This window comes from Labrus mixtus, chromosome 5 (genome assembly GCF_963584025.1).
Source record: "Labrus mixtus chromosome 5, fLabMix1.1, whole genome shotgun sequence".
Classification (NCBI taxonomy): Eukaryota; Metazoa; Chordata; class Actinopteri; order Labriformes; family Labridae; genus Labrus; species Labrus mixtus.
Window position 1 is genome coordinate 17,171,041 of NC_083616.1, and position 27,102 is coordinate 17,198,142.

The following is a 27,102-nucleotide window of genomic DNA, read 5'->3' on the forward strand; positions in this document are numbered from 1 at the left end:
TCTCACTTTATTTTTCTATTTAGACTTAAATAATAACTTAAATAATCAATGGGGGGAGGTATATGTTAAGTGAAGCCAAATATTTCTTGGTACATGTGAACTCAAAGTGACCTTACAGTAAAACTGTAAAAAAAAAAAAAAAAGAAGAAAAGAAGCTGTCCCTAAACAACTCCACAAACACAACTACACACAAATGCCTGTCAGAGGGGCATAAGACACAGCAGTCCCCACACCAAAAGCCTCCTCTCTTCTGATTTCATGACTGGGGTCTATAGTGTTCCTGCACCATGTGCTGCTAATTGCCAATCAGGTTCACCTGGGCAGAGCTATAGGACAAAGAAGGGGGTAAAGGGACAAACAGAAAAGGATAACATATACAGCTGTTACAACTGGGACAGTTCCTCCCAGTGTTCCCCACATGCTGTACCAAAAATGGACAACAGGAGGAGTTACAGTGAAGATTAAATAGACATACATGGTAGAAGTTAACAGCTTGAATTTAATACATTACATTGCTTTCTTTCTCCACAGCCTTTTATACTACCTTAACCATCAAACCTAAACAACTGCACTTGTCAAGTCTTACATTTTTTTCTGTAAGACTTTGAAATAACATTCATGCACAAGATACAATTTAATGCAAGTAGCTTTTTGGATAATGAAATAAAAGAGATGATTCACAAAACTTAACAGCTTCTTAAAGGAAAGTTGGACTAACAGGTTTACAGTATTTAAAAATGGCATTAACATAGTATGATCTACTGAGAGTCATCCACATTAAAAAAAAAGTTTAGTTAAAGTTGAGAACATCTGCCCCACTGACACTTTCTCATTAAACATTTTCCTTTTATGAGTGATCAGGACAAAATAACTTGAATGACCTCATTACGACAAGTTGCACAATGTTTTTTCAATCAACTCCAGACACTGTCCTTTTTTATTCTTGTAAATGGGTTGTGTTCATTTGCCTGTTTTTCCTCTCATTTAACCTCTTCTTTGATAAATTCTTATTTCCTGCTTTTTTCTAAATAATCCGGCTTTATTTCCTTGGCCCTACCTCTCTTCTTCTGTCTTGTGTGAGTCTTGTTTCTCAAGGAATCCCTACAATAATCTCTCAGAAGTTGCTCATTATTGATTGTAAGATTGGCGTTAAGCAGAAAGGGAAAGAGAGTAAGATACCATAATATATTTTCAAAAACTGTAGTTGTTTGTCGATTATTTATACATTTATTGTTAACAGTGCATGACACACATTTTTAAAAAATGTCTCTTCGAATTTACAGTGTGGCTCAACAACTTGTTTTTATCTTTATTCCCGGACAAAACAGTAAAAACACAGAAGAAACAAAATAGCTGTAAACAAGAGCTCTATACGTGGCTTTAGTATATTTGAATTTTCCTGCTTTTCCAAAGAATGGCTGGTTTAATTTACTGTGTGACTACTCTGGAAATACATTCGGATTGCAGAGAAGTTAGCAACATGAGATGATTATTACCAACAACACTGCAAGTTACACCTGATATTTAGGACTGAACTAAATGAAATTAAAACAAGAGTTTGTCTCTAACAACTTTAATTCAACTATATGACCAGACAGACATTTTCTTATAAATATAGCCACTGTGATAACTTTTTAATTAATTGACTTCCTGGGAAGCCTAATTTTCTGAATGCTTTATATTAAACTATACTTGTTTATTTTTAATGTCTGATGTGGCTCGAGGAGTCTGGATCTTTATTTCCAGGAACAATTTCACATCAAATGTCTGAGCTGGCACACAATGAAACACCTGTGGAAAGACAACACAGTTTCAAACAGCAGCATCAGAAAGTCACCTTGAAAACATTTCAGACTACAAAGGGCAAGCAAAGCCTTGCAAATACCTTTCAAATCTGCGTGAAAAGTGAAAATCAACTGGGAAACCAAGTGAGCTTTACATTTTGAGACTGAATTTGAAGTAAAGCTAGGAACAGCACACTTGAGGAGAACGAGTCTCTCAGTCTCTTTCAGTGATGCTGTCTTTTTTTCCATAGATAAAACATGTTGTGTATTATGGGGTCGGGGAGATGGAAACGCTGACATGCTTTTGGTTGTAAATGTGTTATGCATTATACACTCACATATGAGGGACCAAATGGTTCCACACTTTCTTGTCTCAGATATCTTGTCCTGATGTTAGCCTTAACAATATTTTGTGTTATGAATAAAAACATAAAACTATGTTTTGAGAACAAATTACATGTTCTGGAAAATTTAAAAAAAAGTAGGAGAAAGCACAAGACAGCAATCTATTAGTTTTGACATTAGCATGTCCAGGAATAAGTGTTTAGATGAGTCACTCACAAGCCATTACAAAATCATGCTGATGAATGCGATCACATCCTATCCTAGATTTGACAAACAAAGGAGGTTTGGACTCTTGTATAAATGACTGTTTAATTTTTTGGTTAAGCATTCTAAAGATGTCTTCCACTACACACAGTAAATAAAACATACTTACTTTGAATCATTATTAAATACATCTTAAATTATCATCCATATCCAATAAATCATTCTTTTACTTATTTTCTTTTACTTGTGCTCAAAATCTACTTGACAGATTTTTCCAATGTTGGTACTTATGCAGAAATAAACATTATATCCTTATTTTTGACTGCTTCTGCTTATTCCTGAGCTCACTGGTGCAAAATGCTCAGATATCTTTTTGTTGAAACTCCTTTACTTTCAACTTTCAGTGTTAAGGAAAAGTGTAATAATCTGTGTTGAAAAATAAAACTACTCGTCACATTTGACACAGGTTATTGAAACCTTTTCATACAAGGTATGATATAAGTTTCAGGTTGATATATCAGGTTGAGTAATTTCACCACCCTGAACAACAAAGTCCCATGACAACCATGGTCTGCCTCATGCCTTTCTTTTGGTAATAGTGGCTAACTTTCCAAAAAAGTATCAGGTTTCAGAGCATGTTATCAAACACCTGAAACACTGAAAACTAGAAACTGGTAAAGATTAAGACTTAATCTCAGACAAGTCACAAAAAGCCTATTACAGTGTACCAAAACTCAACTGTGTGTTGAAAGCTGGACAAGAATTTTCAGGTATTCAAAGAAAAAGAAAGCACATTATGAAAATAATTACTGCAATGTAATAGATTCTTCCATCCTTTAAGCAACAAATATAAACAGCTTTAAATAAATCAAATAACTTTCTGACACTCCTGGGCTCTTTAAGCTCATTGTTTTGATTTCACAGCTCATTTAGGTTACTTAATGTTCAATCTAGGCTGCTGTTGTCAGCAAACAAACTCTGATAAACCCATTAACCTGGGTTCAATGGGTTTATTAGAGCACAAGTGAAACACCAAGCAAACATAACTACAGAAAGTCATTATTATAGGAGAAGAATGGAGCTTAAAGGTAGACCTAAATGATCTTGGACTTGGATTTGTCACATGGCAGTCACTCCTGAGTGAGTTACTCGTCTGTTTCAGATTTTGTCATCCTTCAAACAGTGGAGTGCTAGCTTATGAGTTTAGCTTGTGATTTACAGTAATGCAAATTGAACTCCAGTAGATGTTTTTCATAGGGCTGCATGGTGGTGAAGTAGTTAGTGCTGTTGCCTCAAAGCGAGGACTTTCCTGGTTGGAATACCCATCGAACAGGAAACTCTGTAGTTTGCATGTTCTCCCTGTCAATGCGTGGGTTCTTTCCGGCTTTGTCCCACAACCCAAAGACAGGCTTGTTAGGTTAATTGTTGATTCTAAATTGTCCGTAGGTGTGAATGTGAGTGTGGCTGTTTGTCTGTCTCTTTACGTCAGCCCTGTGATTGACAGGTGAACAGTTCAGGGTGCACCCTGCCTCTTGCCCATGACAGCAGGGATCGTCTCCAGCCCCCCATAGATCCATAAATAATGGATGGATGGATGGATGTTTTTCAGTTGGTTTAATTATGAGAGTCAATTAGTTGTCATTCCTAGTTTCTGGAATATTCCACTTTACTGCTGTTTTTGTGCACTTTGACCCTCAGGAACAAAATTGAAAATAAAAAACCCTGATTTCTGTTCTTTTTATTTAAGAATGAACCGAGCTGCCGAAGATTTTCCTTATCAGAAAGGAAAAAGAAAGATATCAAAATCATCTAGATTTGCTTCAATACTTCATTTCTGGTGTTTGATTAACTCACTTGAGTTGCATATCTTTATTTTAATGTTAAATGCAAAAGACTATTCAATGAAAATGTTCTTATTTCATGACCAATTAGGACAACTATATGCATTTTAAATATAGTGAGTTGAAATGATAAGTCAAAAACTATATCTTTATTTTAGAATACTCTAGATTTCTTACTTCCAGAGTCTACCTGTTGTACCTCTTTAAACTGATATTCAAAAGGCCGGAATGTATGATATGGATGACAGCGTATCTTGCAGATTTACCTCCGACAGAGGGCGCTAGAGACTCAGTTGGCACATCAACCAAATGTGAGCTTAGCAACCACAGTAAATGTGTCTTATATATATATAGTTAATGCAAAAAGTTTCTAGATTAATGATAGTAGAATATCCCTGAGGAACATTATAGTTTATGGATAATACAAGAATGCTTTGTTTAAGTGTGCATAAAAAACAATATATCAACACATAATATATAATACCAAAGACAGCCATAGGACAAATATTATAGTAGGCTTTATGTGTGTTAAAAAAAAAAAAAGGTATCAACAGAAGTGCATCTACAGGAGTTTGTATTCATTTATATTTGTTTGTTTATTCCCCTTTCTCAGGTCATTAAAAAAATTAGGACGCTTTTCTCTGCACTAGTCTACTTCAATATATGTTTTTGTTCAACCAGCTATTATTTTTATTACAGATTATATCTTTAAAAACTACAAGACGTCTTTTCTTATTGCTCAAATGTCTATGGATGGCTTTCCTTATATTTAACAGCTCAAGCTTTGACCTGCTTGCTATAGCTGTACAATGGTCTGGTTCAATTAGGCTTTGGGCGTATTAGGGTGTGTGTGTGTGTGTGTGTGTGTGGGGGGGGGGGGGGGGGGGGGGGGCGGCGGGCGACCCTTTCGCGTGAGGATGGCGCTGCAGTGAAGCAGTCTGACCTCCCACCGGAGGAGTGGCGTTGACAGAAGGATGGTCCAGTAGATAGAGGCGGCAGCATGCCGAGCGCAGTCGTCGCACAATGCAACATAGAAACTTACCCGAGCAGTGGAAGTAGACTTCTTCACCTTCATGCCAACACAGGGTTGACTGCACGAGCGACACAAGGAGCTAAAGTCCAAGAGTACAGTGGTGAGTACTTTACTCTTGGAGCTGTTGACAACTCATTTGTTCAGGCCTTGTGTGCATGTGTGGAGACGCGTCTTGAACGTGGATCAACACAGTTTACCTTCTGCGTGCAACAGCTGCGTGAGGATTTTAGCGACTTTATCGTGCTTTATGTAACTTTGAATGCATTACGAGACATGTGATCTGCACACTCATTAAAAACCTCAATGGATGTATGTGCGATTCTTGTGGCTTGTGCGTAAAGGCGCAGCTGGAGTTTGTTTTGTTTTGGTGAAGCGGCTCAACGAGCCAGTTAGCAGGATTTATGATGTGATAAACTCCGGTGCTGTTTACTGTCAGGTTTTCGAGTCTCCACAGCTTCAATATAAGATACTTTAGTCAGCAGCTTTTTAGCAAAGTGTCTAGAAATTCACAACAGTGTTAGTTCTTGCAAGGTTGTACAATGATCATAGTTTTTCTAATCTTCAATTTGGAAGTGGTGGCACTCCGGGGTCATATTTAGCTGAATTGCGTTTTAGAATTATATCAGTCATTCAAGTTTCGACAATAACAATACAATTAATACCTCTTCTTGTGATCCCTGTGCTTTATAATAACTTTCACAAGTTTTTCCATTGTGTTATTGTTGCTCAAGAGACATCCCTTCAGGTGAAAAAATGTGGTTATGAAAGACCCTGTGAATGTGCACCGACTGAATCCACAGAGAGCAGAGAAATGACCTCCCCATGTGTTGCTTTGGTAGGTCAAACATCAGCAGCGGCTCTGGTGATCCGCTCTGCTCAGCACCTTCAGTAAGGAGATTTATCACACGCAACCTGAAGAGATGAGCAGCACCAAAAAGTAAGTGACTTTGCAGTAACACTTTTCACTCTATTCAGAGCTTACTGACTCTTATACTGTATATTTTCAATGAGGAGCACCTGTGAGTAAGAGATGAATATAAATGAAGAATTCATTCTTTCAAATCAGCAGAAGAATGAGGCTTTAATGACAAAATGTGGGCTCTACCAGATGAGCTGCCTTTGACATATTTCAAATAAAGTTAAAAGTTAAATCATATTTTATGTAACTAAAATCTACATTGTGCACTAGCCTAAGAAAACCTCTTTGTATTGGAAAACTACATAGAGTGGGACATTGACAACCTCCTTAAAGTTTATTTTAAATCTGACCATGTTGAATTTAAGCATAAAGATTTAAGACGGGATTGGCCATCTTCTTATACCCTGAATGTACCATCTGTGCTGCTCTAATGCTGCACAATGCAGGTTGTAATAGGGCAGCCTGACATCAGTATATATGGGATTTACCAAGAAAACAGGCTTTGTTTAACAAATGTTATACGTTTAAAAGCAGACTACTACTAATCCGCAGAGATAGACTTTTTAACTTGAGGGGAATCTGGAGCCTTGATGACACTTTATTATTGTGACTTTATTGTGGTGGCTGTCAGAAATAATTCCTCAAATTCTTGTCCATGCTCATGCAAATGAAACACATTTTTGCACCAAAGCTTGAATTAATTACATCATGTGGTTATACATATCAAATATCAAAAGAGGGAAAAGGCAGATGGAAAACCCAGAGGAAATTTTAGGAAAATCTGACAAAAACATCAATTGAGTATTTAAAAAAACCCAAAACATTTATTTTTTAATTTGTCAAGAGGATTTCCAGGATGTTATGTCCCAGCTGAATGAAAATCTGTTGCCCATGTCACCCCCATTCTTTTGATTTAAACTTAAGTAAGTTTTTGCTGTGGTTTGTCAGACAATTACCAAGAAACTCTGAATAGTTACCTCATGCACACTGAACCACTGACAGATGAAAGCCCAGTGCGGGTATTATTTAACCAACACTTTAGGCATCCCTTTAGTGTGTGGAGGGGTTAAGTGAAATCTGATATCTGATGACATTTTGCCTTCATTGCATGAGGGATCACACTTTACAAACATGACTGGAGTACAGTATATATATCTCTTGCCATGACTACAGCAGAACCTGTATACCATAACATAGACACAGTTAACAGTTGAATCAGCTCGGGCACAGAGAACACACTCTCCTCTCCAAACAGATAGTGTTTGTAGTATGTACCTGATACCTTATGACTGATACCTTATCTGTGAGGTGTCAGACAGATAGTAGCTAATGTACAATCAAAAGTGCAAAGTAAAAGCTTTGAAGTTTTGATTGCTTGCATACCTTGTCATAGAGTATTTTAAAGGTTTAGCTATTGATCACCAATACATGCATAACTTAATTACTGATTAAAAGACAAATCAGATACTTTTACACTGTTACTTTACACTTTCCTCTTATGAAAAAAAATATTGGCCACATAAGCTCAAAATTGAGATATTTCCTGTGTAGAAATCAATTATTTTTTTTATTTTACAGGTAGACATGAAATGTAGAAGTGAGACCAATCGTTTTACAATATCACATTTTCTTAATCCCAAGCCCAAAAAAATCATTTCAGAGCTTCAATCAAGTCAAGGACAATTACAAATCCTTACATTTGGTATCAAATTCTAGAAAATCAATATTGTCTTTTCAGTATTGGAGTCAGTGTTGCTTATATCAAAAGTGATGTGGAAGTATACCTAAACACAAAGAAAGTCACTTTGTTTTGAGGCCTAATAAATCATATTTAAATACAATTTACAAGGCTTCAATGCAGGTGACTTCTTTTTTTCCCTAAGTGTTAAAATCAACAGGATGCCTCTTTTTTGTTCAAACTAGGGATCATAGCAAAGACAAGGTTGACCTTTTTTTTTAGAGTACTGTTCTGCTGATTTATCAAATAAAAGTGCATCAGGTCCCATTCGTTTTAATGTACGCTATGAAATCAGCAACTAACCACCGACAGATATTTGTAGAAAATAAGCTAAATTTGAAAATTCTGCAAAAGAAATAGGAATAAAAAGAACAAAATGATACAGAGCCAAAATATCTGGTGTCCTTCAAAGAGCTGTAATTCCCATTTCTAGATTACAATATAATCTTTAAAGCACAAGGTTATCAATTTGGTAGCATTACAGAACCACAAAGACCAGATAGTTTGCCAACTCATTTAGAATAATCTTTCCTTTCTGCTACTGCAAAGGCTCTGCAGACTTTCCCTGTAGAGAGTTAATTCTGGTAGTTAGCTGCTTGTTTTTTCCCAAGCACAAAAACATTCTAAGAAAAGAAGAGTTCACAAAAATAGTTTGCAGGTTAAAGCAATGTGGAAAAGAGAGCCTGCAAATTATCTTTTTATGATGTGGTTTGAATTAATGAGGGAAGCGTTCTGGCAAATGTACGAAATTACTTCTTCAAGTTAAAGACAACACAGAACATCAAAAAAGAACGTCTAGATTAAAAAATATTGATCTGTACATATCATCAGAAATTGTTATGATGCAACAGTTAAAGTGGATTCATACTTAGTGGCCTCACATCAAATCAAAATCTTAAACATTTCTTACTTGCTAAATAAGTGTACACAATATAAGCACAGAGTCGTCATGCCCATTCAAAACGTATGGGTGTGAGGAATTTTGCATGATTTAACTCAGACTTTCAGATAGATCGAGAAATAATAAGCGTTTTTCTTTTGAGTATAAATGTTACAAAATGCAGAAAAGGGCATCACTCTTTCCTTTTTTTTTTTCCTGGGAAGGACCTCTTGACCCCGCTCTTACTTAGTCCCCAGAATGTTGACTTGCATGATGCCCCTGTATAAGCATATATTAAAAAAAAAAAAAAAAAGGGGAGCTGGTCCTGCTATGTCCATGATTGTTCCATAGGTGGCAATGGAGGATGTGGACGGCCAGTACTAGTAAGACAGCAGAGAACTCAGCCTTTAAGAAGTGCATTACTTTTGAAATGACCTTTGAGTATTTATTAGTATGTTTTATTTTGAGACAAAATTATGAAATTGACCCAAATTCTATAGTGAAGTGAAAATATCAGAAAAAAAACATTAGCAAAGAAACAATTTTTTTTTCTCTTTTTCATCAATATAAAAGTAGTTCACAAGGAAAAAGTGTTGAAGCAGCTCTGAGAAAAATCCACTTTACCAGTATTTTCAAGCCTAGAGAGTTAATTTAATATGTTTCTTTTTTTCAACACAAGACACCAATGAATGATATCTATTAGTATATTGATTTTTAAAAGAGAGAATACATTTTGATCCTGATCCATCCTCGAACAGAACCCTGAACCCCAACCATCTTAAAGAGTATTGTTCTGCAGCTCACCTTTGACACTGTAGTTTCCAGGGTACTTAACCCATGCTGTCAGGTCCACTGATGACATACAATGGACTTAGCTGGAGAACACTGATGACAGTATGAATGATACCATCATATTAAATGTATATCTCCTCAATACCGACACAGTAACAAAATAAGAGGACGCAAAGTGAATTGTTTAAGTAAATAACTCAAAGACAAAAACTAAAAGAATCAACACTTTAAGTGATTCCTTTGCTCCTACTAGTCTTCTTCCTCCTTCTAGTATCAAAATGACAAATGATTAATAATATTGAAGAAATTATTTCTGAATAAGCTTTACATTTATAAAAGCAATTCCGACCCAAACACCATATTCTTGATTCAATTTCATCAAAAATTGAAGACAATGACAAACCCTTTTCAAACACTTTTCTGTTGTAAAACAATAAAAAATGTTGTTGCAATTGTTTCCCAGAAACAGCCACTTTGTCTGTGATCCCATTAGGATAAACCCAGGGCTTAAGTATTCCAGTATTACTTACAACATGGCATGTGTGGGATGTGTTATATGTGTTGGTTAAAGGGAGTGGGGGGACTCTTTGGTTGGATTTGGATAGCTCTGCTAACATTTTTTTTTTTTGTTATCCGTACATGTTCTTTAATACTTAAATATGAAGAAGTTTTTATAAGTAAAAGGTGAAAATGTGGTGTTTGTGTACGTAAATAAAAACAAGGATTTGTTAATCGACTGTTAGGGAAGCCCCTTACTCATCATTGAGCTGACTCAATATATTCTCTCAGTAACCAAACACCAAAAAAACCCATCTCTTCTGATATGCAGCCAAAACATTTCATCGTTCTGTGACGTTTGTTGTGAACCCCCCCCCCCCCCCCCCCCCCCCCCAGGTGTGTCTGACGTGAGGACAAACCAGCGTAGAGACGTCTTAGAGAGCAACGGAGGCTGTGACGAGCCTAGCCGTCACGGGCCTGTGTGTGTCTTGTCACTTAAGTAAAGCCGCCGTAATCCTGTAAGGGAGGATGAGTAGACAGACATGTGATGCCCCACTTGTTTCTTAGGTAAAGGGTGGTGTAGAGAGGGGGCTGGCAGGCATTACTGACCAGATGGACAGGCTTTGTAGTGTGTGTGGGCGTGGGACTGATTAGACACAACAAGTACTGATACTATTTCAAACGTGTGTGTGTGTGTGTCCCCCCCCGCAAGTTCTAAAAACACCTTGACGTTTCTTATAACTGATTAAGAGACAGAGCCAGGTGCACATTTTGATAGGTTCAGGTCTCAGTCAGTGGGGCGTTTAATTTTTTTTTTTGCGCATGAGCAGCAACAGTCAATCAGGCCATCGAACTCAATTAGCAGAGACTTCCTGTCCTCTTCCTCAACCCCCCTCCGCCAGATTAAATCCATTGCATCGTACCTAAGGACTGCACACTTTGCCCTCCTTAAGGACGACACACATTTTACCGAGTGTGGTTGACTTACTGAACAGCGGAGTTAAGAGGTAGTCTGTCCATGAGTTTTTAATGGGTGGAGATGAGTGCCACCAGTAGCACCAGACTGAGCCCCAGTCCCAACTTACTGCAGGTGAACGAGCCAAAGCGATATGGCTCTACGTTGTCGCTGGAGGAGAAATGTGAACAGTCTTTCTTCCTCTTTTACTACTACAGGATGGAGGACGAGGCGGTGCTGGACCGGGGGGCGTCCTTACTAAAGCACATGTGTGACGAGGAGGAGGTAGAAGGTAAGTTCACCTGTTTCTGTACCTTAAAATGTATCTGCTTGTGTTAGGGAAAAAATATTTGACTTTACTCAGAAATTCAGTAAGCTCTCATATTCTGAGTACACGAACATGTTTGGGGCCCTTTTCTCTTTTTCCTTAACAACCTAGTTCTTCTTAATTGTTTAAGTTCAAAGTGAAGGCCACTCATGAGAGAAACAGGAAGGGCGAGATTAAGCTTTTTAGAGGCTGCCACATTTCGCTCACTTCCTGCACGTAGACTGTGACGGCTCACCTGTTTTTTGCGAGCTGGCATGGGATAGATGTAGAACGCTAAGCATGTGATCCTGTGTTTACCTCACTAATCCCTACAAAGACATACAGGAAAACAAAAGAGAAAGGACAATAACCATCCAGTGTTCTTGAACGTCTTTTTATTCTATTGGTTTTTATCTTGCTTTTGAGTTTGTATATCTAACTTTTACTCAACTTTTATGTTCCAATTTAAAAAAATGTCAGCCTCACACTCTCCATGCTGCTGATGGTACTTAATGTTGCTGAGACAAAAGGTTAGGTTTAAATAGTGATGACATCAGTGTGCACCACACATCGCAAGTTTCGTGGTTCAGGTCCAGCAGATTAAAGAGGCAGACATCGGGCCAGTTTAACCATCCAAGAGCCTCATGTTTTGTTTTGTTGTTTTGGCCAATATATTCAAAGTGCATCCAGCACCAACCTTTTTTTCTGTTGATGGTTTCAGGTTGTCTTTTTTTCCAACGAGGATAACTTCCAGACCAATATAAGAACAGAAACCCAGACTCATTTTTTTTTTTTTTACCTGACTTAACCCAGAAAACTGAAATTGAACCTTTCGAACTGTGCATTACAAATTCACTGTTTTCCAAAAGTATCTACAAAGTTGATTGCCTAAAGGTCATTACTACTAAAATAGAAAATGTAAACTTTGTGTACAACAGATCATGTATCATTACAAACAAGCAGCCATTGGTTTTGCATTTGTTTCTGTACAACAAATATCTATTACACTCTTGAAACACGAGTTTCATAGCAGTCAAAATGGAGTCAGCATTATTTACTCTAGATATTAGTGACCAGTTATAAGGCGCAGACTTCTGTCTTAAATAATCATGTTAAAAAGGTATTGTATATTTTTTGATGAATTTTTGAAACAACCTTCAGAGGTCTACTTATTGAGTTATGTATTATTCTTACATTTCTGAAGTAATTGTTGTAAATAAGGAAGTCCCAAGGCTATGGATTTGAAAGTCAATTCAACACAAATTTAAATTCAGACTTGTCGGCTGGTCTAATGTTAAGAAACTGAGCCAGATTTATTTGACATTGCAAAATAGGGATCACAGCATCTGAAGGTAAATTATGTCAAATTGGTTTGCCGAGTGTGGCTAACATTAGCTGTGCTAGCATTGCCAGACTTTCGTGCTTCCTAGAAGGTTGATATCCATCAGTCTGTGCTGGATATACATTGCTCTGGTTGAATGTTTTCATTCCAGTTATGTGTTACCTGACACAAATTACATACAACTTATCTCCATTTTCTAGATCTAAACAGACTGCTCGGAAGAGATGCCATTTGTCCACTGTGCCTGTTTACATCAGGGTAGTAGAACATTAAGGCAGTATGGCTGCCATTAAATCTAGCTATAGTGCTGGCCAGTTGTGGCAGGCTGATAAGACATCCATTTAGTAACTGGGATGTACACATGATTACTCAACAGTGGAATTTGCACAGCAGTGTCCCTCATGCTGGAGAGGTCAACATTTTGTCAGGTGTCACCTCAGCTTGAACCCTGCTTCAATCTCTCCAACTTCCTGTGCACAACCAGCATCTCAGCTGTGTCTGCGTGTGTCCCTGTCTGCTCGCTAAATCTCTTTTTTTGAGTCTCCACTGAGGTCACAATCCTCCCCGCTGCTCGCTCACTGCCAACAGCCTGATTTAAAGACAGTCTGAAGTCTGTCTGATAAAAGAGCAACAAGGGATGAGTTGGCTTGACATTTCTCACATTGTACAAGATAAAAGTCAAGGATCTGTTGTCCGAATGCCAATTCATCTCTCTCTGACACGGATTAGTCTTTGGCTTCTTCCTGAGCAAAGCATTTGGTGTCAAACTCTTTATAGCAGACAGTGTTAAGGCTCAAGATAGACGGTTCAGTAATGTATATATTATGTGACGTGACCTGTTACAGCTAATTTAGAAGTAAAGAGGGAAAGCAATTATTTCTTCTGACTAAAAGTCAAATTACAAGACGCCCTGGTTTCATTTAACGATACATTTTTAAAGCAGTGTTCTATTAGCATGCTGTCAGTGCTGTGTGGCGTGTTGCCACCCTCCCCACTGTTCTGGGCAGGTCCCAAGCGGCCACAGTTACTGGGGAAACTGGCGGTGGCGTTGCCTCTCCTCAGAAATCTTGCGAGCTAAACAAACCTCCAGGCGAACACAAGAATTGCATGTCATTCAGAGTGTGCTTGCGGGCAGCTCCAAAAGAACTTCTTCTTCTTCCAAAAAAAGGAGAGGAAGTCGTTGCACAATACTGCTCGGGCAGTGTGCAAATCTTCCTTTCCAGTTCCTTGACTTGACCATTTTTTATTCCTTCACCTCCATCACTCTCTTCTCATTCGCTCGCCTTTTTTCTTGTTGTGGTTCAGCTTGTGCAAACGTCTTCACCGTCTGCTTTATTGCTCATCTATCACCTCTAATAGCTCTGTGGTCCTTATTTCTACTGTCTGTTCTCTTCTTTGTCGCTATCCAGCCATCTGCTTCTTGGTCCTGTGATACCCACATGCTGCATTACAAACCCTATTGCTGTCAATGGTCTACTCTTCTTATAAATTCACTCAATTTATTTGGGTTTTGTCCTTGTTGTTGTGTAACTAGAAGGACTTTGTTACAGATAAAGGGAGTGAAGCTATTTGTATTACTGAATAAGTGCTGTTCCATTCCCAACATTCATTTTAGGCAGTTATAAACTGAGTGTTTTAGCTTTAAAATTCACAAAACAACAAGATAAATAGTGCATATTGAAACCCCCAGGATTTCTGTGCCTTCTTCAGTACTGATACTTCACCCTTTCTTAAAACCCTGAATAAAGTACTTTCAAGTAAAAAGCTGGCGCGACAGTAACTCGGCTTGTTTTTGGATTCTCAGCCTGTTAGTTAGAAAACCTGTGTGGCTGCACAAGACCTTTTGCTACAATGAGAGGCGAAGTTGGCTCATTCTGCATTATACTGATTTCTTAGTTTCCCTGATCTGTTTCTTGCAGAGCAGATAAATTCTGTTTTTATTGTTATCCTTTCTCGCTGGCAATGCAGGCATGGTTAAGCTGTAAAAGATTGATGTTGTGTTTTTATATTTTACCGTAAACAGAGACCAGGTACCTTCTTTGTTGAACCTAAAAGCCTTGAGAGCAGCAGGTCTGCTGTGGGCAATGTGGGTCTGTTTCTCCTCACACAGAGTGTCTCCTCATTTGACAAAGTTAAACCAACAGACCAATTGAACCTTCGACTAAAGACGAAGATTACTTGCAATTTGGAATGTTCTACTCGATATTCCGTTGTCACATCAGATGATCCGTGTATGACGAGGCTTATTGATGATGAGGCGTATCACAACGATAATCCTAAACTAAGACTGCATTACAGCATCGGCAGCAAGCAGCTCCAGTAAAATATTGAAATGAAGGCGTCAGAAGCTTTAGTTTGACATGAGTGTTGCACATCAATTGGTGCCTTTACGGGAGGGACTTATGTACAGCGGACCTCTCTCTCTCTCTTGCTTGTTCCCGCTGTCTCTTTCTCACTCTCTCTCCCCCCCTCCCCCCCCCCTCTCTTTTTCGAGATCACTCTTCTGGCAATTTATGAATACACAAAAAGGTCAGTAAATATATTTGGGTGGCCATAAATATAGGTTCCTTGGGCGGCCTGCCCAGGTATCATCTATGTGTAGGAAACACTAAGCATTGTTAAAAGGAATGGAACATTTGTCAGAGAGAAGTAGAAAGTTAAACTTAATAAAATCTTCCTTCTTATTTAAAGTTTTCTTTCTGCTCCACGTTAGCACTGTGTGCTGAACCGTTGGTGTCAGTGAATTTAGATGAACCCTGAGAGAACAAGGCATTGTGGTACAAGTGAATAATGAATGCTGTTGTGCTTCAAGAGAGATCATTGTTTGTGGTGTTGAGGGGTTCAGACACTTCCTGGTCGAGTCATGTGCAGTGCTTGGCTCAGCGTTACCCGTCGTTCAAAGGCAACATTTGAAACTGATTGTATGGAGCCTTTTGTTTCAGATGGACTTTTTTTGTAATCTGTGCAAGGTTGCATTTGAAGTCTCAGGAAAGATAAACTTTGGTGGCCTTTTCCCAAAAATACCAATTCATTACTTGAATATCCCTATATCAGCAGGTCCCAGTAGAGTACATAATATACTTTTTTTTCTAACAATATCAACACAACACCAAATAATATGTGAATTAATTTCCCCTAGAATCTTGACCTACACTAGTAATAAGTTCAGGTATAGTATGTTGGTTAGGAATAACTTCACTGAATCAGATAACTCGCCACAATGTCCAAAAAGAGATTCAAAGCACATTGGTATTATTGGGTTACTGCTTCAAGCAAACAGACTGGTCTGCTTGCAGGGTCCAACACTAGTACCTACCACTTACCAAATGTAGGTAAAAATCTAAATTGGTTTGTTTGAATAAAATAATGGAAGTTGGGTGCCAATGGCAGGTGCCCCCATCCGTCCAAAACATAATCTTATTTGATGACATCTTTTATATTTAAACAACTTGGTTCATCGCTGCATGACCATCAGTAATTGTAACACACTCTTTTATTGACACTTGCTGTCCAACATCGGCTCACTCCTGTTTTTAGTGAGCCTATTTCTTCAAAACTGTGTGTTTACTTTTTCACATTTTCAAGTTGTGTTGCAGCGTTTGGTCAGTATCCTTAAGCTTCCAGAAAACATGCAGAATTATGGATGTAATTAACATAGAGAACAGGCAGAAGTTTTCATCTGTATGTATATCGGACGTGGAGCTTCATTAACCCCTTTACTGGGACTGGTTTGCTAAGGCAGCTAATAGTTTCCATATTGTGGAGACCACCACTATAAGCCTTGCTTCCATTGCAAACTAGACTACATTAATAACCTGTACCACTGTGGGAGGCAGAGGAGTAGCTTTACACCTGAAAATGAAACAGAAGAGAAAACAGTTTTTTTTTAGCAGTAAAGGAATTAGGACTCAGATATTTTAGTAAAGAAAAAGTAGTATCTTACTATGAAGTGTCGAAATAAAGCAAAATCCCAATAATATCATAAATAATAAAACAAAATGAACATGAAGTACATATAGGCAGAGGGTTTCATCTGTTTCTGTATGTTAAACATTTTAACAAATTAGTTAAAATGATTAGAACTAAAATATTCTGACAGAACCATAACTTAAGGTGGCTTACCCATTGTATGGAATAGGATGTGTCAGAATTATATCACTTGATTATACTAATGCATGCAATTTATTTATCAGTTATTGATGTAATGTATTGATTTAATAACTGATTAGATTTCACTAATTTGTGAACTACTTTAATCCATTTACAAAGAAGTACCATTGCCTCCTCTGAAATGGATCAAGTATCAAAATAGAAATGCAGAAGTAAAGTAAATATCCTCAACAAAATTTGCCACTACAAATCCCCTACTAAACTAAATGCATTTTAAGATGTTCTACAATGTTTTTTAGACCATTACATCTTAGTTTTGTGGCAGGTTAAAAATATTTTGGCCAATAAAATGTTTTGGCCTACCAGCCATTGGCAGAAAGGGCCCCAAAGTTAATTTTATATCCTGTCTGCTTGACAGTATTGACCCTAAACTACCCAGCTACATGTTAAACTGCACGTCCTGTTGGTATTGTGCCATCATCATAACAGAGATATACAGTCATGCAAGCAGTCATGGGTTCTTCTCTGCTTCTCTGCTATGTCCTACTTCTTTTTTTGTCCAAATATTTGTTTTGACAGTGAACTGCAACCTCAATCTTTCTGCTCTGTGCCTCTGCCTTGAGAACTCTTAGAATGTTCCATGTTTAAGTGAATGACATGGGGCCAAGACGAGGCTATTTTGAGTATAAATAATAAGCTTCCAATTTTGCACTTCCTGATAGGGATTTTGTGTCTTGATTGCTATTTTCTGCAAGTCTTCTGAAATCTTAAAAAATTCCGGGTCTTTAAAAAGACAACAAGAGAATTCACCTGCTGTTTGTTTTTGCTTTCACAGGCCACCACACCGTTTACATCGGTGTGCATGTGCCCAAGAGCTATCGGCGTCGGAGGCGTCACCGTCGGAGAACCGGCCACAAGGACAGAAAGGAGAAGTTGACAGAGAACACCTCTGACAAGTCGGACACGGAAAACAACGATGAGGCCAGCAACAGCATCCTCAAACCTCTCAGTAAGTTCTGATGGACTCCATGTCAAGGCTGATTAGTGGTCATGTCCGTCTTGGCTGAAGGCTGCTCTATTTTTCAGAAAAAAAAGCCCCTGTTACTCCCTGTGACCCCAAAGATTTGCTGATTCTACTTAGTGACCAGAAATAGCCGTGCTTGTCGTGCTGATTGACAAGTCTGTTTGGACAGAGCAGGGTGAATTTTCATTGGAAGTAGCTAGCTGCTCAGATATAATTGTGCCAGTGCTGATATGAGCCTCTTGGGTTCAGAGTGTAAGTGCATGCCTTCCTGTGCTTTTGTCCGTGGTTGTACACATAAGTGTATCTCTCTTGTGTGCCAGTGGATGTGTGAGCATTTATGTTCTTGGTATGCCGAAGCTTCTTCCGTCCCCTGACGTGCAAAGAACCATTTGCCCTCAGGCTATGCCGCTGCAATCTGCCAGAGCTCGGACAAAGAGCTGAGGTCAGTTCAAGAGAAACTAGAGAGTGAAACCGAGTAGGGATAGGTTACACTGGGTGACTGGGACTTCTAATGTTTGTTAAGCCATATTCAAGTTAAAGTTTGAATTTGAAGAGCACTGTAAACAACATTATGATTATATCATCATTTATAGATGTCTTGTGGTGTTAATTATCACACAGCTTATGGTGATTTTTACATACAGTGTGAATCTTCCACTCTTTTTAATAAAATAATAAATAAGGTTTGGGCTCCTCCAAGGGCCCTCAAGAGAAATCTGCTGGAGTTGCAAGACAATTAGCAATTAGATGTTGATGAAGAAGCATAAAGAGAAAGTTAAATTGCTCAAATATTTCAATTTTTTTTACATATAAAATCTATTCAGGTGAATGCAAAAACAAGTTTTCAATTTGGAACACAACACGACTATGCACATACAGATATGAAATGATTCTCTGCTCTGTTTTGACAATGTCATCATGTCATGTAAAAGTGTAAGGGTCGTGTTCAGCTATATCAGCAGCAGTAGCTAAACTATGCAGCAGAAAAGAATATTGTACATTTTATATTCTAAAGCTCTAAACATTAGGACATGCTGACCAGTCTGACCAGTTTACTATCTAGGTGTGTTTACTTCCCCTGCTACTCTCTGCTGCTGATGCAGTGCAAATGCCAAAGCGCTGTCCCTTTATTAATGCTAGCATGAGGAAATCAAATGAAGTATTTGAACTGCCCATACTTCACAACAAGTAAAGGGTTACAAGCTTTATAATAAAATGTTATAAGTTTGGAGAAAGAAAAAAAAGGGCAGATTTCCTGAGTACAACTCTACACAAATCCACTACTGAGGTTTCACCCCTGATATCTTGAGAGAATTATATCATTTTACACACACCATCCTGCACATGAATTGACAAAAAGGACCGAAATACGCCAGAGCTGGATCTTACAATCTGAACACATCACTTGATGCGGAGGATTTTCTTCAGGACATAAATCCAATCAGTGAATAGATTACAGCCAGCCCATCTGTGGCTGCTGACTGTGATGATGCATACAGTATTCAGTAAAAATGACGATCTAAAGATGTATGTTGTATGTTTCCTGATTACAGTCAGAAGTATTGAGTCAACCTAAGGGGTTGCTAAGTGTGTATGAAGCTTTCAAAGTGGCTAAATGTTGATGTTGAGTTCAGTGTCAAACATATTGTTAGCAGTCTGAGAGAGGAAAAGCAGTGGATTCTAAACGTGTCTGTAACCAGCTCTTATAACGAACTACTTTTGGGTTTATTCTTATCAATGTATGACCAGTTGTCACAAGTTAATAATTCCCCTAAAAGGTGAGCTTTCCTATCAGAACTGTGTTCCCTTTTCACTTTGTTTCAGGTTTTTTAAGAGGCCAAAAGTAGAGCTTCATTGTATTAAGCAGAAATATTACTATTAAGTAACAATTTTATCAAAGGCATCAAAGAACAAACTGATCAAATATGAAGACAATATAACAAATACACACACAATACACAAAATTAAAAAAATAGGAAGATGTTGAAAGTACAATGTCACCAACTACAATATGTCTACCTATACCTCTTCTTGTGCATAAAGCCACCGTTCAGATTCATTCTAAAACCCCTTTGTGGGCCCTGTCTAGATGTGTACCAACTGGAGAACTATGACATTACAGAATGATAAACAAAAAAGGTTACAGAATGTAATAGTGGATCTGGCAGGTGACCCAAATCGGCAAATGTTAGGAATGTTCGGCTGTGATTGCTGATTGACCGGTCTTCTCAAGAAAAGCCGATTCCATGCCATTCTAGATTTACACACACGCCACAGGTTTCATGACATGTGCACAGCAACACCATCACTAATGGGACAGTGACCAAAGTGTCATTTTATAGAATGACATCTTGAAGTTGAATGTTGCTTTATCACTCAATCGAAAAAATGACGTCCAAAGTTAATCATTGGTTTCATGGTTATGACCTTTCATAATAAGCAGTCACTATTGCTTAGACCATTTGCTGCAGTTCATTCCCTCTCTCTTTCCTTTGCCTTTCCTGTGAGTCTTAAGCTGTAATTGTCCAGAAAGACAAAATTGTCCAAAACTAATCTTAAGAAAGATCCCTGTATTTAAAAATAAGAGGGCTCACAGAGTGGACAGCATCTGGGTATTGTTCTTTTTGGTGTGCTGGTAAAGTCTGATCTCTTTGTTGATGCGCTTCATATCTGACGTTCATTTTTTCAGACTTATGATGGATGTTTGAATGTACAAGATGAACAAGCAACTGCCTCCTTGTGTCTTGCTTTCCCTATCTCGACGTAGACTCAATTTTCACATTATTAACAATAACATTATAGACTTACTGTTGAAAAATAAGATCTACTATGGCCAATCAATCATGCTTTCATTAGGTCTTTACCGTGTCTTTCAAATATCCGATTTGTCTTTCAATTTTCGAAGGTTTCTTTCTTTTAATCATTCTGAATCTTCATTGGATAATCTCCTCAAAAGGAAAAAAAAGGGATAAAGTGGAAATATAACCCACCCTCAGTTCCTTGAAAAGTGAACTCTGTCTGAGATGAGGAAACATTACATAACTCTGTTGTTAACAACAACATTTCTCAATTCACAGAAAATCAGACGTTGTTGTCAGAAGAACTCCAGTACTGACGTAGTTGTTTACAGTTAATACTGTGGTATTTACTGGGTCATATGGGTAAAAAAGCGCAAGTGCTGCTGACTTGATAATGGCATAACACAGAGATAACACTGTACATTTGGTATTGTTGTACAGTCCATGGTTCATTTACATTATTTTATGTAAACAGACTTTAGTACCTTCTGTTTTCCATTTGATTTGAACCATTTAGCACACTGCTACCACCAGCCCCATTTTTTTAGGCTTTCCAGTTATCGTTTTGGTTTAGCAGAACAGGTGTCATGTTCCTACTAACTGGAAGTTTCCACAGGATCCGTGTGTGTGGCAGCACACACACGTCTTGTGGAAACTGCCAGCAATAGACTCTAGCTTTAGCTGACTTGGAGAACAAGCAGATGAATATCATACTTTATTTTTTCTTTTAAAGGTAATTGGACTTTGCCAAGAGTGAAAACAAAATGCAGACATTTATTAAAACAACAACCTCGACTAGAAATAAGTAAGCAAGTATTTTATGGTAACTTGGAGGCAAAGTATCTTTGGTAAAGTAAAAAAAAAACAGCTAACTCTAGTTGAATTAATTTTTCATATGTTTTCCTGTATAAAACAAGTCTTAATGAACAGCAAGCAGACTACTGCACTACTATGAGTTACAGTAATTGTTCATAAGGATTTGTATAGGAATGGTGTCATCCAAAGCTTTTGATCCATATAAGCTCTAAATGTGATCCATATAAGCTGTTTCCATAGTTGTGACTTTTTAGAACAGCACTACACGAAACTCAAATCTGCAGGCATTCGTCAGGCATGCAAAAAGTGACAGGCATGCAGTATATATGCAGTATATATGTCCCACTGTTATTCACTGACCTCCTCTGTGTCACTCTCTGTGGGAGACATGGCCGCCTCCCAGGGAAAGGCCTATGTCTGTAGTCTGACTGAAATCATCTTGTTTGGTCAGATGGACACTGCAGGAAAAACAAGTCCATCCTCCAGGCTACACGTGTGTCCACTGCAGGGCCATTTGACCTCGACTCATTTTGATGAGAATGTTTTTCTTCCAAAGCAATCCACTTTTTTTTAGCTGGATCAAATGTCTTCTCAAAGTGGATTATAAGGATTACTAAGAAACTTGGTTCAGATACAAATGGGTTTGATTTCTCAAAGTCAGATAGGGTGAACTGAAAGTGCTATTGTGTTTTTTTTTCTGATTTGTTTGAACAACTAAATGTCTCTTCTTCACTGATTGATACCCACTTCTCTCAAAATTGAAAGTACAATATAGCGAAACATGACTTTTTTTTATTTGCTTCCTAATAATGTGATATTTTGCAGAAAATCAGCTACATGAAAACATCAGTACTTGTAAAATACAGTTGTTTTTTCCCCCATTTGTATGAATCTGATACTGCCTAGAAACTTTTAATACATTGAGGTATTTTTAACTGTTATTTATTTTAAAGTCCCCATGAAACAGAACTTCGACAGTATCTACCTGCTGTGTTGTGACATATTTCCAACTAAAACAGGATAGAACCAATCATAATATAGAAGGCGGGACAGAATGTTGGGATGAATATGATTGGATTGTTAGTTTCGACAGAGCTTTTTATTGTTCAAAATAGTAAACACCCCTGAGTGCAGGATGAGTCATCAGACATTTGAAGCGTTTTACAGGAAGAGAAAATACAGTTATGTGAGGTAAAAAACACTCAGATAATGCTTTTTGAAATATATTTGGCAGATAACGGCAGATAAATTAACATTTTAACAATATCAATTTTTCATTTCCTGGGGACTAACTTACCCCAGGCTATGAAAGCAACATTATTACTTTCAGTGGAGTATTGTCAGTGTTGTATTTATTTATACTCAATCAAAGGCTTTAAATACTAATTTAAACACTAAAGGGAGCCAGACTGCTGGGCTATTTTTCATAGTCACAGGAAAAAAAAGTTAAACGGTTATGTCAGAAGAAAAGGTCCCTGGATATTGATTGGATAAAAATACCATGCCTTGAAATTTCATTTGAATATGTGTCTTTCTCTAGACATGACTTATAGTTAAGATTAATCTCCATTGACTGACACTTTGATTAACAATGATTCCCATCCAGTCAAATCATCAGCCTATCTTTCTCCCTTGGTTGTTGCACAAGTGTACAAGTCTTAGTTCTGCTACAAACAATCAAAACATGACAATTTGTTGGCAGCTAAGACCAAGATAATCAGTGATATCTGCCATTCTAGATGCTATTGGGTCAAAATACTCTGTCATTAAGATAAGATAAGATAAGATATACTTTATTGTCCCCAAAGGTACATTTTTCTTGGACTCTTTCCTGGAGTTACAAGATAATACAAAAAAATACAAAAATAGAGATCATACAAAACAGAGCATTTCATGTAAGAATTCAACATATACATAAGACCACCTTCTTGCAGCAGTAACATATTGGCATATTGCACAGCCCATGGCACGTCTTACATTACCTGTTATTCATAATATTAACAGACATTGGCACAAATGGAGGTTTGCAGTGGTTCAGCCTGGCCTGAGTGACCCTGAATCTTCCCCAAGAGGGTAAAAGCAGAAACTCTTATTTTCCGTGCCTGTCTAACAACAGACTGCTCATAGAGTGTTTGGAGAGATGGATGTTTTTTGGACAATCGTGATCTTCATAGCAGTCGGCACAAGACGAGATAAGATCTTATGCTGACCGTTGTCTTACAGTTCCTTATAAGACATGTTAAGGCAAGCTTCAATCTTCACTGTAATGTTTTACCTACTTTCTGTGTATCTACGTCAGTTTGGTAAAGGATAACTTTCACTATGACCTTAGTCAGACTTTGGACGTGAGTGGACATGAGTTTGTTGCCATCATCGCTTTTGACCACTCTGTACAGCATGTTTAATATTCAGTTAAACCCAGTGTCGCATGACAACTTTGAATACTCTATGTTAATATCCTTGTTTGGAGAAAGTGAAGAGTCCACTGTCCTGGGATTCTGGCTCTGTATGATGGTTGTCGTTGGTGTACAGAGAGGGCTTTCTCTTAATTACAATGGATTTTATGGATAGATGATTCAAAACTGCTTCAATGTTGTGTTTCCTGAATGGAGACTATTTTTTAAATTTTTTTTACATCTTTTTGTCGCCTTGTCACACAGTTTGCAATCAAGTTAACACTGCCCTCTTACACTCACTTCAGTGTGTGAATGCTTTAACTTTTTATCACCTCCTCTGATTAGGGTTACAACACTGCCATGGAGATCTCTGCTGATTCTGCCAATTGCCTCATGAAATCCTTAATCCCTGATTGATATATCTAACTTTAAACAATGAACACATGCTTTCTAAATTTTGATCTCAGGACATCTGCCACTACCTAACCCTGTCCTCCATCTTTGGTTGATCTTAAGCCGAGAATAAATAAAAAGACTTTGAAAACTTGAAATACTACAGTCTCACACCCTTTCACATCCATTAAAAGACGAGAGGAAAGGTGAGTAGTTGGGGGGTAATTAAAATGATTGAAAACTTTCCCTTTTTCCTATAGATTTAGGCTTGCCCTCCTTTGATGGTTTGCATTGTTTACTATATTGCACAGAAAACATGTGGCTGCACATCAGTATACCTGCAGAGAGCATTTCATTTCAGGTCCTGTCCCCTCAGCTGGTATGTGTTAGATTCAAAACCCTCCCACCTTGGCTATCACAACAAAATACCAGAGCTAGATGTCCTGGGTATAAACACTGTGCTTTCAATGAATCCCCCTCTGGGTGTTACTCTGCATTCAGCCCGGTCCCTGTTCTCTGCCCGCATGCTCGCTGCCCTGCATACTGAATGTCAGACTTAGTGGCATGGAAAACATTTCCTGTATTCCTCGGTGATCCTCTCTTTAGTTTGAATGAGGTGACGGGGGGGGGGGGGGGGCGTCATTATCATTGCATGTACAGTCACACACAATGACAATGCTATTAGATCCCATGTAGCCTTTTACTGAGCACAGTTCTTCAAAAAGGTCAGGGGAGAGGGAAGGTATTTGTGTAGGATGCATGTCAAGAGTGGGACTAAACAGGCCTTTAGTAGCAGCCACACTAAGCTTTCTGCCGGGCAGCGAGCATTCTTCCTCCATCCCCTATCCCATGAGCCTCTGCTGCTGGGACAAAGTCTTCTTTGTATGCCCATGGCTCTTGGCTAGAGCACACAGAGCTTTGAAATTGTGTTTGAACGATGGGATTTTCATTTCTATCCCTCCTTTTCGTGCCTGCTCTCACCCCTCTTCGCTTTCACTCTGCACTGAGTCTCGACCCTCATAACCCTTCTCACCCTTCTCACCCTTCTCACCCCCCAGCTTTCTCTTAGCAACTACTCAAGTGGGACAGTATTACATTGACACCAACACTGTTTGTAACCAGCTTCAGTTTTAATTAGATAGCACAGGTAGGAATCATCAATATATCATACTGACGTAGAAAACCCCTTTAGATAAAGAATTTACAGTAAATACTTACAGGAGTGACTTAAAAGGGTGACTTAAACACTGTCAAATTAAACATATTTTTAATGTCTCACGACTAGAGTTTTTTCATTAAACGTCTTACCCTCCAACCCTCCTGCTAACTCCTTTTTTAGTGGTGTGAGTCTTTCAATATCTTTTGATTCAATTCCATTTGGATTCTTTGGGGTCACAAGTCAGTTAAGAATTGATTTTTGTTTCAAACCAATTACTAATGTATTGTGAACCGATTAAAAATGCATTCCATATTTTTTCCCCTGATAACAGCTAGGCTATCAGGGGAAATGAAATGAAACAGACGATGGATCTTGGCATTTTCTTTGTCCGTTCAGAATTGGCTGCAGTTTGGTAAAGTGATGCTGTATGTGTCGGTCGGCAGTTGTTTGCCATTGTTCCACTTATGTAAACTCCGGGTGGTGAGAAGTAATGTGAGGTCGGCCATTTGTCTCGTTCCTAAAGTACTACTTTTCAGTTTGCAGATGCTGCATCCTGAATACGTCGGGTGAGGCTTCCCCTTACCTGATGGATTGGAGAATCCACAGTGCCCTGAAATGCTTGCCGTCAATGAACACGGGACGGGCTGAATGTCTTGCTGCTCCATATTTAGCACAGGCAGTACGTTAGTGTGTCGGACAAAGCCAGAGGCAACATTTCTGACGCTGAGAGCTAGATAATGTTAGCAGCGCGATTGAGGATTCAGGACCTCTTGGGGCATCTATGTACAAAGGAAGGTGGAGAGGGTGAATAGAGGAAAATGCAAGCATCAGGTTTGTCGTGCTATGGTGAGAATTCTCGTAGTAAGTAAGAAAGTATGTTTTGAAAAATCAGTTTTGAATCAGTTCAGAATCTTCTAAATATATAATTACATTACTGACAAGTCAACCACAGGCGACTGTTTATTATTTTACACTTCACTGTTTGTGTCTTCATTGTTGAATAATGAATAAAGAAACCACAAGATAGTGCTGGGGTTACAACCATGTTTTTAAAATTCTACAAGATCAGTATAAATGATCTGTGTCAGAAAGATGAAACAGGGAACAGCATCAAATTTGAGGGCTCACCTATACCCTTCCTGTCATCTAGCTGTGAAAAAGCAACTGCACTCCCACCTCGCCAAGTTTTCTTATTGCACACACCCGCTGCTAGCTGTGAGTTTGGAGTGGCTGAAGAATTGGGCAAGGTGCCAATTACAGATATGAAAGGAAAGGAAAAGGTAATACTTAAAAGAAAATCAGTGCTTACCTTGATTTTAAAGGGAAAATTATGAAGACAAAATATTTCATGAACACTCTTGTGAAAAAAAAACAGTTACTTCGATGCTTTTATGAAACAATATTTTTATATTGACTGCACACGTTTAAGGTATACAGCATTAGTTTCTCTGTACGTTTGGGGCTTTCACACTCACTTTGCATCGTTTGCACATGATTTAGGCAATATAGCTATTTCAAGCTTGTTTTAACTGTTTACTGTAATCATAGTAGATCTCAGTGTATGTGTGTCAGCTAAATGTGTGAAAGGCACATGTAAATTATTCCACCTGAGGTGTTATTAAACAGGCTGCAGTGACTCAAGCTAGTTGCAGCTTGTGTTAACCTGTGAGTGTGTATGTGTAAGTGCCAGCAGACAGTTTATCCCCCCCACCCAGTAATCTTACAGTTGCATGTCTGGCTAGTATGCTGTTTTTTCTTTATTGTCCTG

The 27,102-nt window shown here is 38.2% G+C and overlaps 1 protein-coding gene across 7 annotated transcripts in view; it reads left to right on the plus strand.

Annotated features, from left to right (window-relative positions):
• The first annotated feature begins 5,146 nt into the window (after positions 1–5,146).
• slc4a4a (solute carrier family 4 member 4a) overlaps positions 5,147–27,102 on the plus strand; it is a 56,075-nt gene continuing 34,119 nt past the window's right edge. For 4 of the 7 annotated variants that reach the window (XM_061038269.1, XM_061038272.1, XM_061038270.1 and 1 more), the window contains exons 1-4: positions 5,148–5,307; positions 6,047–6,144; positions 11,208–11,281; positions 17,584–17,757. In XM_061038269.1, the coding sequence (XP_060894252.1) occupies positions 6,128–6,144; positions 11,208–11,281; positions 17,584–17,757 (265 nt within the window). In that variant the 5' untranslated portion in view covers positions 5,148–5,307; positions 6,047–6,127. The other 3 variants (XM_061038266.1, XM_061038273.1, XM_061038267.1) reach the window with 3 other exon arrangements.